This window comes from Haliotis cracherodii, unplaced genomic scaffold (genome assembly GCF_022045235.1).
Source record: "Haliotis cracherodii isolate W230 unplaced genomic scaffold, xgHalCrac1.p SCAF_7, whole genome shotgun sequence".
Lineage (NCBI taxonomy): Eukaryota > Metazoa > Mollusca > Gastropoda > Lepetellida > Haliotidae > Haliotis > Haliotis cracherodii.
In genome coordinates, this window is record NW_027266330.1 from 4027590 (window position 1) to 4043994 (window position 16405).

General features: G+C 42.8%; 1 protein-coding gene across 1 annotated transcript in view; it reads left to right on the plus strand.

Moving 5' to 3' along the window:
* Nucleotides 1-16405, plus strand: part of LOC139448236 (low-density lipoprotein receptor-related protein 4-like) — a 46166-nt gene that overhangs the window by 16290 nt on the left and 13471 nt on the right. Inside the window, exons 2-7 of the mRNA XM_071229756.1 lie at nt 5485-5926; nt 10825-11077; nt 13176-13323; nt 14231-14341; nt 15311-15568; nt 16079-16232. Coding sequence (XP_071085857.1) covers nt 5485-5926; nt 10825-11077; nt 13176-13323; nt 14231-14341; nt 15311-15568; nt 16079-16232 — 1366 coding nt within the window. The remainder of the gene's footprint in view (nt 1-5484; nt 5927-10824; nt 11078-13175; nt 13324-14230; nt 14342-15310; nt 15569-16078; nt 16233-16405) is intronic.

Consider the following 16405-nt stretch of genomic DNA (forward strand, 5'->3'; position numbering starts at 1 on the left):
TGCTTTCCCTCGTGTCGGTATGCTGCTTTCCCTCGTGTCGGTATGCTGCTTACCCTCGTGTCGGTATGCTGCTTCCCCTCGTGTCGGTATGCTGCTTTCCCTCGTGTCGGTATGCTGCTTTCCCTCGTGTCGGTATGCTGCTTTCCCTCGTGTCGGTATGCTGCTTCCCCTCGTGTCGGTATGCTGCTTCCCCTCGTGTCGGTATGCTGCTTCCCCTCGTGTCGGTATGCTGCTTTCCCTCGTGTCGGTATGCTGCTTTCCCTCGTGTCGGTATGCTGCTTCCCCTCGTGTCGGTATGCTGCTTTCCCTCGTGTCGGTATGCTGCTTTCCCTCGTGTCGGTATGCTGCTTCCCCTCGTGTCGGTATGCTGCTTCCCCTCGTGTCGGTATGCTGCTTCCCCTCGTGTCGGTATGCTGCTTTCCCTCGTGTCGGTATGCTGCTTTCCCTCGTGCCGGTATGCTGCTTTCCCTCGTGTCGGTATGCTGCTTCCCCTCGTGTCGGTATGCTGCTTCCCCTCGTGTCGGTATGCTGCTTTCCCTCGTGACGGTATGCTGCTTCCCCTCGTGTCGGTATGCTGCTTCCCCTCGTGTCGGTATGCTGCTTTCCCTCGTGTCGGTATGCTGCTTTCCCTCGTGTCGGTATGCTGCTTCCCCTCGTGTCGGTATGCTGCTTCCCCTCGTGTCGGTATGCTGCTTCCCCTCGTGTCGGTATGCTGCTTTCCCTCGTGTCGGTATGCTGCTTTCCCTCGTGTCGGTATGCTGCTTCCCCTCGTGTCGGTATGCTGCTTTCCCTCGTGTCGGTATGCTGCTTTCCCTCGTGTCGGTATGCTGCTTCCCCTCGTGTCGGTATGCTGCTTCCCCTCGTGTCGGTATGCTGCTTCCCCTCGTGTCGGTATGCTGCTTCCCCTCGTGTCGGTATGCTGCTTTCCCTCGTGTCGGTATGCTGCTTTCCCTCGTGCCGGCATGCTGCTTCCCCTCGTGTCGGTATGCTGCTTTCCCTCGTGTCGGTATGCTGCTTCCCCTCGTGTCGGTATGCTGCTTCCCCTCGTGTCGGTATGCTGCTTTCCCTCGTGACGGTATGCTGCTTCCCCTCGTGTCGGTATGCTGCTTCCCCTCGTGTCGGTATGCTGCTTTCCCTCGTGTCGGTATGCTGCTTCCCCTCGTGTCGGTATGCTGCTTTGCAATGTTCCGTTAACCACCTCTCCTGCATTTGCCTTTCATAGAAGGCGACTGACAGGATCGGGTGGTCAGGCTTGCTGACTTGATAATGCACGTCATCTATTCTTATTGCGAAGATGAATGCTCATGATGTCAATCACTGTACTGTCTGGTCCATACTATATTATTTACAGACCGCCGTCATGTAACTGGAATTTTCAGGGCGGCGTTTAACCACAAACTAACAAACAACACTACGTGGAGATGACAAACGTGTCACCATGACCACGAAGTATAGCTCAACTTTATTTTAGTTTTTGACTAAATCGTTTTACTAAATATTGCGAGAACGTTGTGTTATCCGAAACATAGTAAACAATGCCTACTGTTGTTACATTAAGTGTGCAACTACTGACGGTGTTACACAAGATATATAAAGTGCATCTGTCACGTGACTTCCTCCTTTTAACAAAGATCAGTCTAAGATCGTGAGATCTTCTCCGGTAGCATCCCGGTATTGTGTGAATTCGGTAACCTAATAATCCGGATATCATGCATGAGTGCGAGGGCATAGTGGCGTATTTGTGAGTAATATATATAGGTTATTACGCGAGTGTGTTTGGGGATGGTACATATCCTGCATTAGGAATAAACAGTAAATATATAGTGATTACTCCTAATACAGGATATTTACCAGCCCCAAACACACAAGCGTGATACCCTCTTTATCATATAATGTCATGCTTTAATTCTGTGCTTTAAAATCGCTATCCCTCTCTCACAAACATTACCGAAACATTGCGAGTTTTCCTGGAATGCGCGCATTAATATTTATTACGTCACAGGGTAAGTGATGAGTCAGTCGGACAGTGACGGTAGCCAATATAGTTCCAACTGAAATCTGTTTCTTATACAGTGGCGAAGCAACATATACGCAAAACAACAATTGTTTTTAATTGCCTCTCGCGGCAATCCATCGGTCTGTCCGCTAGAGTAACTGCCCTTTGTCAAAGGGAAGCTACTCTAACCCTAGTCTATGAGACGTCACGGGCAAGGTCAGACGTTGTTGACAGTCGGTCTGTCCTGTGATAACGAGGTGTAGTCAGATGTACACACAGCGACAACACCAAACAAGGTAACGATTCAAACATATTTCGGCCAAATCCAACTGTTTTAATTTGTGGAGAAGGTTTCAAGTCGCAGAGGTCTACAAGCAAGATATTGCTACTGATCCCACTTGGCTAGGCCTCGCGCCCTCGCAAAATTGTTTCGAAATTTATACCTCCAAAGTAGCCAAAACTTATAAAATGCCTTAGCTACGTCACAGTTAGACACTGATTTTCAGTATATTAGACTGTTCTTTTGATAATGATAGCAATTATCCCTGTAGTTTATCCAGATTCCCGATGGTTAATTTTGACTCGATCGCCGAATGACGAGGGCGACGCCATGTTTGTTTATAAACAGTGAAAGTAGTCCTACTTGACCTTTGATATTTGCATCTCAATCCGCATATGACCCCAACGGATATCGTTTTTATCGGTTGGCTTTATCCTGCCGAGAAACCTGCCCATTATATGATAAGATGTATTATCAGACAACTTCCTGGTCTAAATGCAAACTGTCGTAACTCATTCTTGCTTCAGCATTTTACTTCACGTTCAGAGTGTGGTTTTATGCAAAATGATTACCTTAGAGCTTACCCTTGAGAGTGAGTGAGTATGGTATTACGCCGCTTTTAGCAATATTCCAGTAACATCACGGCGGGGGACACCAGAAATGGGCTTCACACATTGTACCCATGTCGGGACTCGAGCCCGGGTGTTAGGCGTGACGAGCGAACGCTTAAACCACTAGGCTACCCGACCGCCCAGCTTACCCCGTTATGACTGCGTTATAACTGATAACATATTATGACTACTGGAGCGGTATTGACATAAGTCTTTACTTGTTTACCAATCCAGCTTCACGCATTCTGTGAAATAAATATGTTTAAAACACTTCCTAGTCTAGAATGGGGAGCTCGCACTCACAGCTGGTTTACGAGCGGCGACAAAGATGACGGTTTGTGTCAGATGATACAAGTGTGTGACTGTGGACTATAATAACAAAGCAGGCTGTTTGAGTCATAGAGACATACGCATAAACACAATTTGTTTGGTCAGGATTACAACATTCAAGCTACTAGAATTATGATAGACCCGTGGATACAATTTCCAAATTTGACAAATAAGTGACATGATGCCTGATGCAATTCTGTTTTCACTTGTACCATATGTTCCCGTGGTTATTGAGGTGAACCAAGGGCTTTCCTTTTCGAAGACACCAGGTATCATCACTAATCGATAACGTTTCATAAACACATGCTTATGACAAACCTGTGTAGCTCATAGCAGAGATTGTGTATGATTATGGGCAGTGTTGTCGCGTGTGTTTATAGTAAAGACATCCGACTTTTAGCAGAACGAGTACGGAAAAAAAATGCATGCTGATCCCGCACCAAACGATAACAGAAAGGCCAGAGACAGGTTTAGTAGCAAATACCAAAACCATTATCAAATAATCAATTATATACACAACAAGAAACAAAAGCCTAAAGTTTTATGACCTCAAACACTGCACGTATACAGATAAACACCAACATGGCCTCCCTATTTCTCAAGACACGTCATTAGAAGAGAAGTGATCGAGCCATAGTTAGCCTACAGTCTGGTATTGCAGGTTTTTGGGGGTTCGTCGACCATTCGGTCCGACACCTATTGTATGCATCTTCGGGTTTATGTCCTAAACTGCAGTAACATCCCAAGGGCACATGCGCTACTATTCTTACTGATGGCGCAGGGCGAATAGTGTGGGTCAGTCACCACAATACGTGCTTCATTCTAGCATCATGGCGCAGGGCGAATAGTGTGGGTCAGTCACCACATTACATTCTTCATTCTAGCATCACGGCGCAGGGTGAATAGTGTGGGTCAGTCACCACAATACATGCTTCATTCTAGCATCATGGCGCAGGGCGAATAGTGTGGGTCAGTCACCACAATACATGCTTCATTCTAGCATCACGGCGCAGGGTGAATAGTGTGGGTCAGTCACCACAATACATTCTTCATTCTAGCATCATGGCGCAGGGTGAATAGTGTGGGTCAGTCACCACAATACATGTTTCATTCTAGCATCACGGCGCAGGGTGAATAGTGTGGGTCAGTCACCACAATACATTCTTCATTCTAGCATCACGGCGCAGGGCGAATAGTGTGGGTCAGTCACCACAATACATGCTTCATTCTAGCATCACGGCGCAGGGTGAATAGTGTGGGTCAGTCACCACAATACATTCTTCATTCTAGCATCACGGCGCAGGGCGAATAGTGTGGGTCAGTCACCACAATACATTCTTCATTCTAGCATCACGGCGCAGGGCGAATAGTGTGGGTCAGTCACCACAATACATGCTTCATTCTAGCATCATGGCGCAGGGTGAATAGTGTGGGTCAGTCACCACAATACATGTTTCATTCTAGCATCATGGCGCAGGGTGAATAGTGTGGATCAGTCACCACAATACATGTTTCATTCTAGCATCATGGCGCAGGGTGAATAGTGTGGGTCAGTCACCACAATACATGTTTCATTCTAGCATCATGGCGCAGGGTGAATAGTGTGGATCAGTCACCACAAGACATGTTTCATTCTAGCATCATGGCGCAGGGTGAATAGTGTGGGTCAGTCACCACAATACATGTTTCATTCTAGCATCCTGGCGCAGGGTGAATAGTGTGGATCTGTCACCACAATACATGTTTCATTCTAGCATCACGGCGCAGGGTGAATAGTGTGGGTCAGTCACCACAATACATGCTTCATTCTAGCATCACAGCGCAGGGTGAATAGTGTGGGTCAGTCACCACAATACATGTTTCATTCTAGCATCATGGCGCAGGGTGAATAGTGTGGGTCAGTCACCACAATACATGTTTCATTCTAGCATCATGGCGCAGGGTGAATAGTGTGGGTCAGTCACCACAATGCGTGCTTCATTCTAGCATCGTGGCGCAGGGTGAATAGTGTGGGTCAGTCACCACAATGCGTGCTTCATTCTAGCATCACGGCGCAGGGTGAATAGTGTGGGTCAGTCACCGCAATACATTCTTCATTTTAGCATCACGGCGCAGGGCGAACAGTGATCAGCATCGTTCTAAGGACACGCCATTTAATTTGTGGACATCCAACCCTTTTCATTGACAGGAGCAGAAACACTTTAATATTTTCTCACAACAAAATGTCCATGACATCTGAACACGGTATCATGTTTTCTTGTTTTCAGGTTTTCGAGACAACACCCTCTTCTGGTGTGATGGCAACAACCTTCGGTATATCAACAACACTCTCGACTGGCTCTCCGGGGATACATCCCTTGGCCATCAGACGGTGACTTTCGGAAACACTGACCTTGCCTCAGCATCCTTTCTGTACAGAAGCAACTATCTGCTGTTCGGCGAGAAGGGCGCCGGGACTATCTTCCTGTACAAGGACAAGCCAAGTGTTGTTGCTACATACGCCCATGTCGGCACGTCCCATGGAATAGGAGAACTTGCCGTTGATTGGTTTAATTTCAACGTGTACTGGTGTGACAGTGTCTATTCGTGGATTGGCTTACAGGCCCTTCCACGTGACCCGAGCAGGATAAGTTTCAATGATAAACAGAGGATTGTTGTGGAGAAGTCGCTGGAGAAGCCGTATGGTATTGCCGTGGCCCCTAAACACAGGTTCGTACAACTCATACAATAAAACTGGGTTTGTTTGTTGTTATATGAAGACTGCTTGTAAATCCAGCAATCCAAACCAGGGGATGATATTATGAGCAGCGATCGACACTGTTGAGTTCAATATCCAAAACTCACTCAAGTCACTGAAATTGACACACAATCCATAAACTCGCCTCTAACACCCTTAGGGGCGGTCGGGTAGCCTAGTGGTTAAAGCGTTCGCTCGTCACGCCGAAGACCCGGATTCGAATCCCGACATGGGTACAATGTGTGAAGTCCATTTCTGGTGTCCCCCGCCGTGATATTGCTGGAATATTGCTAAAGGCGGCGTAAAACCATACTCACACACTCTAACACCCTGCTCGGTAGGTCGGAGTTGTTGCAGTGAGCAAGTGTGTGACCCAAAATATTGTACCTTATATCTTATTGTCTTTATCTATACTAACGAAACAAAGGAACGTTCTTCATAGAAAGTTAAAAAAAAGGTATTCTGAAATTATATGATGCATCTTACAATACATAGTCATAAAGACATCCCCTCGACTTTAAAATTGTGATTCACAATTTGAATGCTTGCGTTTTTGTTCGGAGCATGATGCTCATGTGAACAGCTCGCAAGGGTTGGTTAGGTATCTGATGCTCATAAAACACTTTTGTTTAACCATCAATAACGCTTACGCAATGCCACGGCTTGCTGAAATCAACGTCTACGCGCTGTGGAGATGCTGGAAACAGGAATGTCGAAAAACGAAGTTGGCAGACATTTTTATGCTCATCGAAACACATTATCATCTCTTTGGAGACGTTTTCTACAACAGTGCAACACTCATGACTTGCCAGTGGCCGGTCGTCCACTTGTGACGTCTCACCAAGACAACCATATTCGGTTGGTGCATTGACAGATTGCAACATTAAAAGCTCTATCAATTCCTGGGACGAGACCGATTAGTGGCAGAACCATGATGGTAGAGGGAGCACTTCATCCAGCGGTACGCCCAATGTTGTTTCCACGTCACCGTCAGGCACGCCTAGCTTGGTGTAGATAATAATAATTTGTAAAACTTTGCGGAGCTGCGCGGGGTCTACGCAGAATGTTTGTAAAATTTCTGAGTAGCTACGCAGACACTCCGCGCAGCTACTGCGGAGTTTCTGCGAGATAAATTGCCCCTTTTATGTTTGGATGTTATCAGTTCTGCGTTCTAAGATACAGTGATGTCAATATCAACTACAATTAACAATACATGTAAATAATAAAAAATATCTCTCTGCTGGGATGATGTGGTACTAATCATTTGATCGGGTAAGAGTCGTAAAAAGTATGACCAGGCGAATCATTTATTCACACCCGATAAACAAAAACAGCCGGATTTTAGTAAAAGTGCTATAACATGACAACTTAAAATTCTAATTAGCAGACAAATTAGAGAAAGTGACTACATGTACACAATCCCTATTAATCAAAGCTGCCTATATTTATATTAATATATGTACTACAATTCAAAATACTTTAGTGTTACATTTTTCAGAGGAAAGGGCATACACATAAAAACTATATTGCTTCTGTGTGTGAATGCACGTAATACTTGACATCTCAGTTCTCAGCTTCATAATGCTTCACACAGGTGGCATATCTGAATGTGTAATGTGCATATGGAAGAAAACGCATGGCCAGAAAATAGTCAAACAAGTTTGTGTCGTCTATGCAATATCCTAACCTTGCACAGGCAAGTTGTTAAGCACAAGATGTTTTTATTAAAATCTATTTCAGTATATTTCCACCATTTTCTCTATGTCCTTTTAGGCATGTTTATGTTGCTTAATTTATTGCTCATGTCAGTGTTCCCAAATCTTGTGTATCATCAAACACTTTTCATGTTTCTCCTTCCTACTCTAACTTTATAACATTTTAGATCATAACCATCATCTAAAACACACCAAATGATGCCAAGGAATAATTTATTTGTATTTATTGTCTGTACGGTCTTAAAATTGATTTTATTAGTCTTCAGATCTTATGTCTAGTGCACATGTTCGAAAACAGGAACGTTAGCTGATATAAGGGATGTAAAATCCAGTTCATCGTCTGGTTATCTTTCTTACTGTTTTAAAAAAAATTAAATTCGAGGACTGTACACGACATACGTCAGTCACTTAAACGACAGTTGTGACAGGGAGGATTGTATGGTAGCCGAAGCAGGCAGATTGCCAGCCGTTGTGGACGAGAGTTTATATTTGAACGACAGTGGCCTTCTAGAATGCTACTGTGCTTTAAGAATTTCTGTGGCCTTGACTGACGTGATTCAAACTCCTCCCATACTGACAAAGTTATTGTGTACCGATTACATAACTTTTACTGACATGGTGGGGAAATGGGATGGTAGTTCACGCAAAATCTGTCTGTGTCTGCCTGGCTGCGACTTTGATATCGCCTCCAAACATACATGTATTAGAATGAACCGCTAAACGATGGTACACAACAGGAACGCTGAGAAAAAAACAAGATTCCTTCTTTGTTGTATATGAAGGCACCAATTCCTCTTTTATAAATGTTTGTGTCTTTGTGCCTAATATATCCCCAATAACGAAAATATGTAATACATGTATCAACAAAAATATACAGGCTAGGTATTTGCCCACAGCAACACCTGCATAACTGTTTTTTCACGTGTGATGTGGCAGATTGTCATTGAACGAGAGTAGGTATTGTAGACTCACCTGTAAATAAGGCCGACTCTGTAATTAGATACAATTTTCTCTTAGGCGAGTTACTTTGTGTATTCAAGAGTAAATTGACCTAATTATAAGAAGAGATTTGTACTGAAGGCATTAATCAATCCGCACATACTGAGAATTCCGATTACTGACATCATGTACGTGTATTCATGAACAAATTATAAAGCCGTTAAAAATTTTTTTTTAAAAACTATAGACAGTTTCTACTATAAAGGATCTCACTTACAGATAAGACATACAACGTACTAAGGAGAATTATGGAAATGATCATAAGAAAGCTGTTTGTTTTTTCTGAATTGTTCCCAATTTTAAATCAAAAGTGGCAATGCATAAAAATGTTTCATTCGTGTACCGATATTCATTCAGCTTTTCATCAGTAGGCGGAATGTTATATCACCAATGGTGTAGCATGCCCGCACCCAGATATTGCCGATGTACATGGTATGCCTCCAATGTAAAGTTCAGTGTCAACTCCAGTGTACTTATCTTGTTGTTGGAGTTGTTGTCACCTGTGTCTGTGACTCGGTTACGTGTGATAGTGTACAAGTTCTCCAGCACAATGAACATGGGTGGAAATCAAATGTTCCTATAAGGGAGGTGATGATAACTGAATCACAAAACAAGTTCAATGGCTTAACTCGAAATATAAATAGGGGGATTGCGAAAGTTAAGAATTTTCACTGGAGTGTACAAACTACATGTATATCGTGTATAATCAATACGTAAATACCAAACGTCAGAACAATTAAACCTGGTTATTTATTATCATAAACTAACAATAATAATATTCGCAAATCATTTTCCAATTATCCGCGGAATTTGCGTTGTAGTATACATGTACCCAGTGTCATCCCTTCCTGAAAATTGATTTTCATAAATAGCGTTTACTATATGGCTGCCATTCTTGAACAAATTGGAGTGAAATCATGATAAGTAACAAGCATGTGAAGTTAAGATGAAGACTGTTGCATTTGTCGAGTCCAAATGACATGACATTATCATTAGAAAAAGACTCGACAATGAGAACCTGTTTTTTAGTGTGGATCCTCCTCCATTTGCAATAAGTTCAAGGTCAGCCATATAAAGGAGGTGAGTAAGGGGTGTTCGGGATCTGTGCTAAGGTCCGGGCTGATAACTTTCCTCTTTGCTCTGTGACGAACAGAAAAACAAAGGGCTAAGAGAATCGTCCTGAAACATTCCTCTTTCAACACAAATAGGTTCCGAAGTCACCACCTGCCCCTGCGAACATATCTCAAGTTGAGTTGACCAGCAATTCATCAAAGACTTGAGTAAAAACATGTAGTCGCTCGGGGAGGTCAATACATTCATGTGACCTTAAAATCCATTCATGAGGTACAGAATCATAAGGTTGTCTGTTCAGTCCAACACATTGAGAGGTTACGGTGGTAAGTTTTAGCCTCTTCAAGGATCATTTTCTCAACTAGCCATCCTTACAACCCCAACATCCCTTTCTGGTCCCTTTCTGGTCCCTTTCTGGTTCCGTTCTACGTCATGTCATTGGAAGCACAGTAGGATGACACAAGATCTGTAAGACACCCTGTGAATATTTTGTATTGTGTATTCACACAAGTAATAGGCCCGAAGTCTTGTTTGACCTTTGCTGAACCAAGGCAGAACATCCCCTACATCCACAACAGTGAACTTATCGTGTTTGGATACAAGAAAGCAGCTTCCAATACCGATCTCCAATATCATCAAGCCTTATTAGATTTGGACTTTTTAATAACCTTTTTTCAGACAGTCATGTGTAATGAAACACAACAATGGTGACCATATGTTTTCATGTACACTATCATTGTAATCCTCTACCCCTCGTTATTAACAGCATCTGGGGCACGGGTGGCCTAGTCGTCTAAGGCGCCGCGATTCGCTGTGTAGAGTTGCGTCCCTTGGGCACGCCAGAAACCTATGATTGTGGGTTCGAATCCCGGTTCCCCCCAATTATGTTTCTAGGTTTGTCAGCACCATACCCGTGTTCGTGGGTTTCGCCGAAGTGGTAAACGTCTGAGACCTGCATCACTTTGCTCCCACATTAAGCTGACACGTCGAGATATAACTGTAATACTGTTAAAAGCGGCGTAAAACCCAACTCACTCACTTTTAACAGCATCTAAGACAGATACCTTCTACTTATTTTACCTCAGATTTATTTTCTGGACGGACCATGGGAGCAAGCCTCGGATAGAACGCGCGACTCTGCAGGGCGGGGGGAGACGGCCGCTCATCTGGACAGGGCTGCAGCGTCCCATGGCCATCACCGTCGACCCCCAAACCAACATGCTGTTCTGGATCGACCATGCACGTGCCACCCTGGAGACGTGCAATTTTGAGGGTGAAGGACGTCTGGTGATACTACAACGTGTTGGCTACAGTCTGACGAGTGTGACGGTGTTCCAGGTGAGACATCCAGTACTTGTATGTACACGCCAGAGAATAAGTATGATTATTCGCGATTATGATCCCGAACTCGATTAGGCGTGATTATAAAAGGGAAAATAGTGGAGACACATATGTGAAATTGGTCCCTGAAAATCATTGATGACACAAGGGCATTAAATGAAATTCAACTCAAATCGAAATTATCCAATGAAACCTCTCTAATCCAGACTTAGTTAGTTCAGAAACCCTTCTCGTCGGAACGTCCATGTACTGACTACCAAAAACCGTTACATGTGTCAACCCGGACTATATGTCCAGGAACTTACATACCGGATATTAGGGCTTCGCTTAAACATAAACTGTACTGCGTGTAAGAGCGAGTCAGTATACCCAAAGTGAAAGCTTGTCGCAAAAGAAATTCGAAATTTCGAAACTCAAAACTGCAAAATGTTTGTTGTTTGTCGCCTGAAACTAATCGAGCCTGGACAAACTAAATGGGCTAAGGCTTGGGTCATGGAGAACGATGACACGCAAATTCTGCAATTCGTTTGACCTGCCCACCGTATATATTTGGCCAACAAACATGGACCTGTTCGCACCCTAAATCGCCAAGAAAAAGCAACACGTACTTAAGTATAGTGAAGTAAACTGAAGTAAAGTAACACGTACTTAAGTATAGAGAAGTAGACTGAAGTAAAGCAACACGCACTTAAGTAGAGTGAAGGAGACTGAAGTAAAGTAACACGTACTTAAGTATAGTGAAGTAGACTGAAGTAAAGCAACACGTACTTAAGTAGAGTGAAGTAAAATGAAGTAAAGTAACACGCACTTAAGTAGAGTGAAGTAGACTGAAGTAAAGTAACACGTACTTAAGTATAGTGAAGTAGACTGAAGTAAAGTAACACGTGCTTAGGTATAGTGAAGTAGACTGAAGTAAAGTAACACGTACTTAAGTATAGTGAAGTAGACTGAAGTAAAGCAACACGTACTTAAGTAGAGTGAAGTAAAATGAAGTAAAGTAACACGCACTTAAGTAGAGTGAAGTAGACTGAAGTAAAGTAACACGTACTTAAGTATAGTGAAGTAAAATGAAGTAAAGTAACACGTGCTTAGGTATAGTGAAGTAGACTGAAGTAAAGTAACACGTACTTAAGTATAGTGAAGTAAAATGAAGTAAAGTAACACGTGCTTAGGTATAGTGAAGTAGACTGAAGTGAGTAACACGTACTTAAGTATAGTGAAGTAAAATGAAGTAAAGTAACACGTGCTTAGGTATAGTGAAGTAGACTGAAGTAAAGTAACACGCACTTAAGTATAGTGAAGTAAAATGAAGTAAAGTAACACGTGCTTAGGTATAGTGAAGTAGACTGAAGTGAGTAACACGTACTTAAGTATAGTGAAGTAAACTGAAGTAAAGTAACACGTGCTTAGGTATAGTGAAGTAAAATGAAGTAAATTAACACGTGCTTAGGTATAGTGAAGTAGACTGAAGTAAAGTAACACGTACTTAAGTATAGTGAAGTAAAATGAAGTAAAGTAACACGTGCTTAGGTATGGTGAAGTAGACTGAAGTAAAGCAACTCGTACTTCAGTATAGTGAAGTAAAATGAAGTAAAGTAACACGTGCTTAGGTAGAGTGAAGTAGACTGAAGTAAAGTAACACGTACTTAAGTAGAGTGAAGTAGACTGATATAAAGTTACAGGTATTTAAGTTTGGTGAAGTAAAATGAAGTAACGTAAACCCAAGACAAGTGAGCAAAGTTAATTGTTGTGAGGCAAGGAAAGCTGAGGGCAAAAGATGAGCCGAACAAACTCCCGAAATGGTACACCATAGCGAGTCAGTGAGTGGGTGGGGTTCGATGTCGATGTTGATATTATGTGACTGATATCGGATGTAAGTTGATGCGGGGGGAAATCCGAAGTGATGCAGAGGACTTCGGTGAAACACACGTGTTTGGGTATGGTGCTGACAAACCGAAGACGAAGGGTCATCTTTCCCCTGGTTACAGCAAGTATTTAACAAACCGAAACTAGAAGGGGGCGTTACGAATTATCCTAGCTGCGTCCTTCCAATGTGTGGGCAAGTGATACCTGAGTACACCCCCACCTGTTTCAGGAGCATCTCGTGTTTACGGAGGCCAATAATAGATCCATCAATGTTGTCAACAAGAACTCGGGCGTGACGTCAGCACGTCAGTTGGTCTTGCCGGAAGTGCCTGTAGGTGTGGCGGTGTTTTCGCAGTCCTTGCAGCCATTTACACAAAGTAAGTCACAACATGGTTTTTTTATTCTTCAATGCAGAGGGTAGAGTTGATTTGAAACCCCAAACACAGCCACAAAAACCAGATTTCGACAGTCAGCATCATCGGTAACCCAGTCTACTATATATATCTCCTTTCTATTTCGCCATCATAGCTTCGTATCGGAAGTGACGTCACCACATGCACCGCTAAAATCGTAAATTTAGCACGGATTTTCGCGCGCTTTCATTGGACGTATCTCCTTACCATGTCGCCATCGAATCGGTCACAAACGGTCCCAATAGGTCCAGGATATTTGTGAGAATAGAATTGAGATATAAGACACTAGGTAATCGATATATGATTCTATATTTTATTTTTTATTATGGGCATGTCACCTTGTAAACAATACTAAATGTGTTGTGTTATTAAATATGTAAAATTGAAATTATTAGTAAACTTTGCTGAACCTTTTTCGAGGTGAATGTTTTATTCAGCGGATACTTACACTCTGATGCATGCCTGTATGAAACGCCGTTTCACTATTTATTACCTGTTTAAAAATATGAATGATTCATTTATTGATATATAATATTAATAATATTGTCACACATGTCTACCACACATTGAACGTTTTGGATATATTTTTTGTATGTGATTTGTTAACGCTATATGTCAAGTCATTTTGTCCTTTAATACGCTAAACATGATATTCTGCTTCTATGATATTCCTAATCTGCGTTTTTCCAAAAGATTATTTACAGATATCACAAATAGATATATTGATATCTAAAATTCACAATGAGTTGGCTCGTCATTGTTCCACATGTGGAAAACATCATTGTGTCGTGCGTCGTGACATGACTGAACTTTTGTTTAAGTCGAAGTGACAATTGTCACCCGTTCAGATCGATGACTCCTTGTGCTGCAGGCGACTGTGACACCCGGGGGTGCAGCCATATTTGCATTGATGAACCTAGTGGCGCCACCTGCCTGTGTCAAGGGGGCTTCACTCTACAAGCTGATCAGAAGACATGCACAGGTCAGAGATATCTCTACACACTAAAACCTCTTTAAATCACATTAAAATCAGGTCCTGGTTCTCGCTACCGATAAGGAAATATATTTGTTTTGCGGTAGTGAGCACTAACATCTAATCTGAGTGAGATTGCGGCGTTTTAAACTCTTCCTGACTGTTGACATATACGATATCAAAAGAATTTCGGTGAGATTCATTCTGTATGTTTGATGCACCAAAGAACGTGATTTCACGATATGTACTTTCTCTACTAATGTGTACTGTGGTCGTGGATAATATGAATAAATCTACCAGGATTTAGAGGTTTCAAATCACAATAACCACCTTTGATTGTAGCATCGCCGCGGAAGCTAATATTTATAGAAAAATACTTCTTTCTAAGTCATTGTCGCCATACATTAAAACTTATTACAATTACATGATATAAAATGCAGATTTGCGGTCACGGCAATTTTCAAAGGATATGTCACAATTCATTTGGGCCGAAATCGACTAAGAGAGCGCATATCAAGTTTTGCGGACCACGGGAAGCTTGCAATTTGGCGTTTTCTATTGCCATCTGTTACATCTGTCCTGTGTCGCAACGATCTCATAATTGTAACGTGCATTGTAGAAGTACGACCTTATGGGACATAGCTCAAGACATGCAGTTATTTATTATTAGTTTGTTTGACGCCGCACTCAGCAATATTCAACTCAATGACGACTGTCTGTTAATAATCTAGTCTTGACGAGGCAATCCAGTAATTACATCATGAGCATCGATCTATCAAACTGGGATACGATGATATGTATCAAACATGTCAGCGAGCCCGACCTCCCGATTCTGTTAATGTCTCATACTATAAGCAGTGGCTGCTGAAGACTGGGATAATATGTGTTTGAACTTTGCGAAGGAACGTTTAGGAAATGGTGAATGGCATTCAGAAAAATAAATTATTGCAATTATTTTCAACATAATTATTCCTGCAGCAAGCACATCCACGACGCTATGGAAGGGCATTATCTACTCCAACCGCACCAACATCTGCTCCATCCCCGTCACCACAATCAACAGCCATCCCTACGTCACCGCAGACGTCACGTGTTTTGCTTCCGGGGTCAACATCACCTTCATGCAGCCGGACGTCAGGTCGTCGGCCATATACTACACCTCGGGGAAATCTGTTCTGAAACAGATCATTGGTGGAACAGTTTCCCTCGTCACAACAACGACCAATGAGATCACTGGTAACAAGTAACTTCGAGACATAGACGATACTTTGTTTACCCTTCATGTAAGAGGCGACTAACGGGATAAGTTGGTCAGGCTCGCTGACTTGGTGGATGCATGTATCCCAATTGCGTCGATCGATGCTAATGATATCAATCACTGGATTCTCTGGTCCATATAAAGTTACTTACAGACCGCCGTTATGCAGCTGGAATATTGCTGAGTGCAGCGTTAAACAACAAAGAAAGACAGAAAATAGATATAATTAATTTTGTCCTTTACCTACTATATGTTTAATCACAAAATGCACAAAACTATTCATGTTTTGTTGTCCGTTATATTAGCAACATGCTTAGATGGTGCATTGTTCAATTAATCTGTCCACGCGGGTGTCAGCCAAGGTGTAGACCGTTACGTTATGTTAGGCTTGTCTCCCACGTGAAGCTGACAACTGAGACTGAAATACTGTCCACAGTGACGTCATACCAGTTCACTGACTGACTATAATAGAATTATAACATTTGCAGGTTTGGTATTGGACTACACGTCGAACACCGTCATCTGGTCGGAGAAGCGAGGAGGCGCCATCATGGCGCTGGGAACAACCGCCAACTCAAGTTCAAGGACGTTGTTCGGAGGGTTGGCGTCCCCAGCAGACCTCACCCTCAATTCGAAGGACCGGTGAGTAAAACTGTCCCGGTGGCTTCCACTCAACGACGTCGGGCTGTATTAGTTCTTTGTCAAAGATAAAAACTAAAACGCATGCATCGACTGCCTCCGGCTGTATGATGAAGTATTGTCCCTTGTCAATAACGGTGTCGTTTTTCAGCCAGTAATACACAGATGCCTCCGAC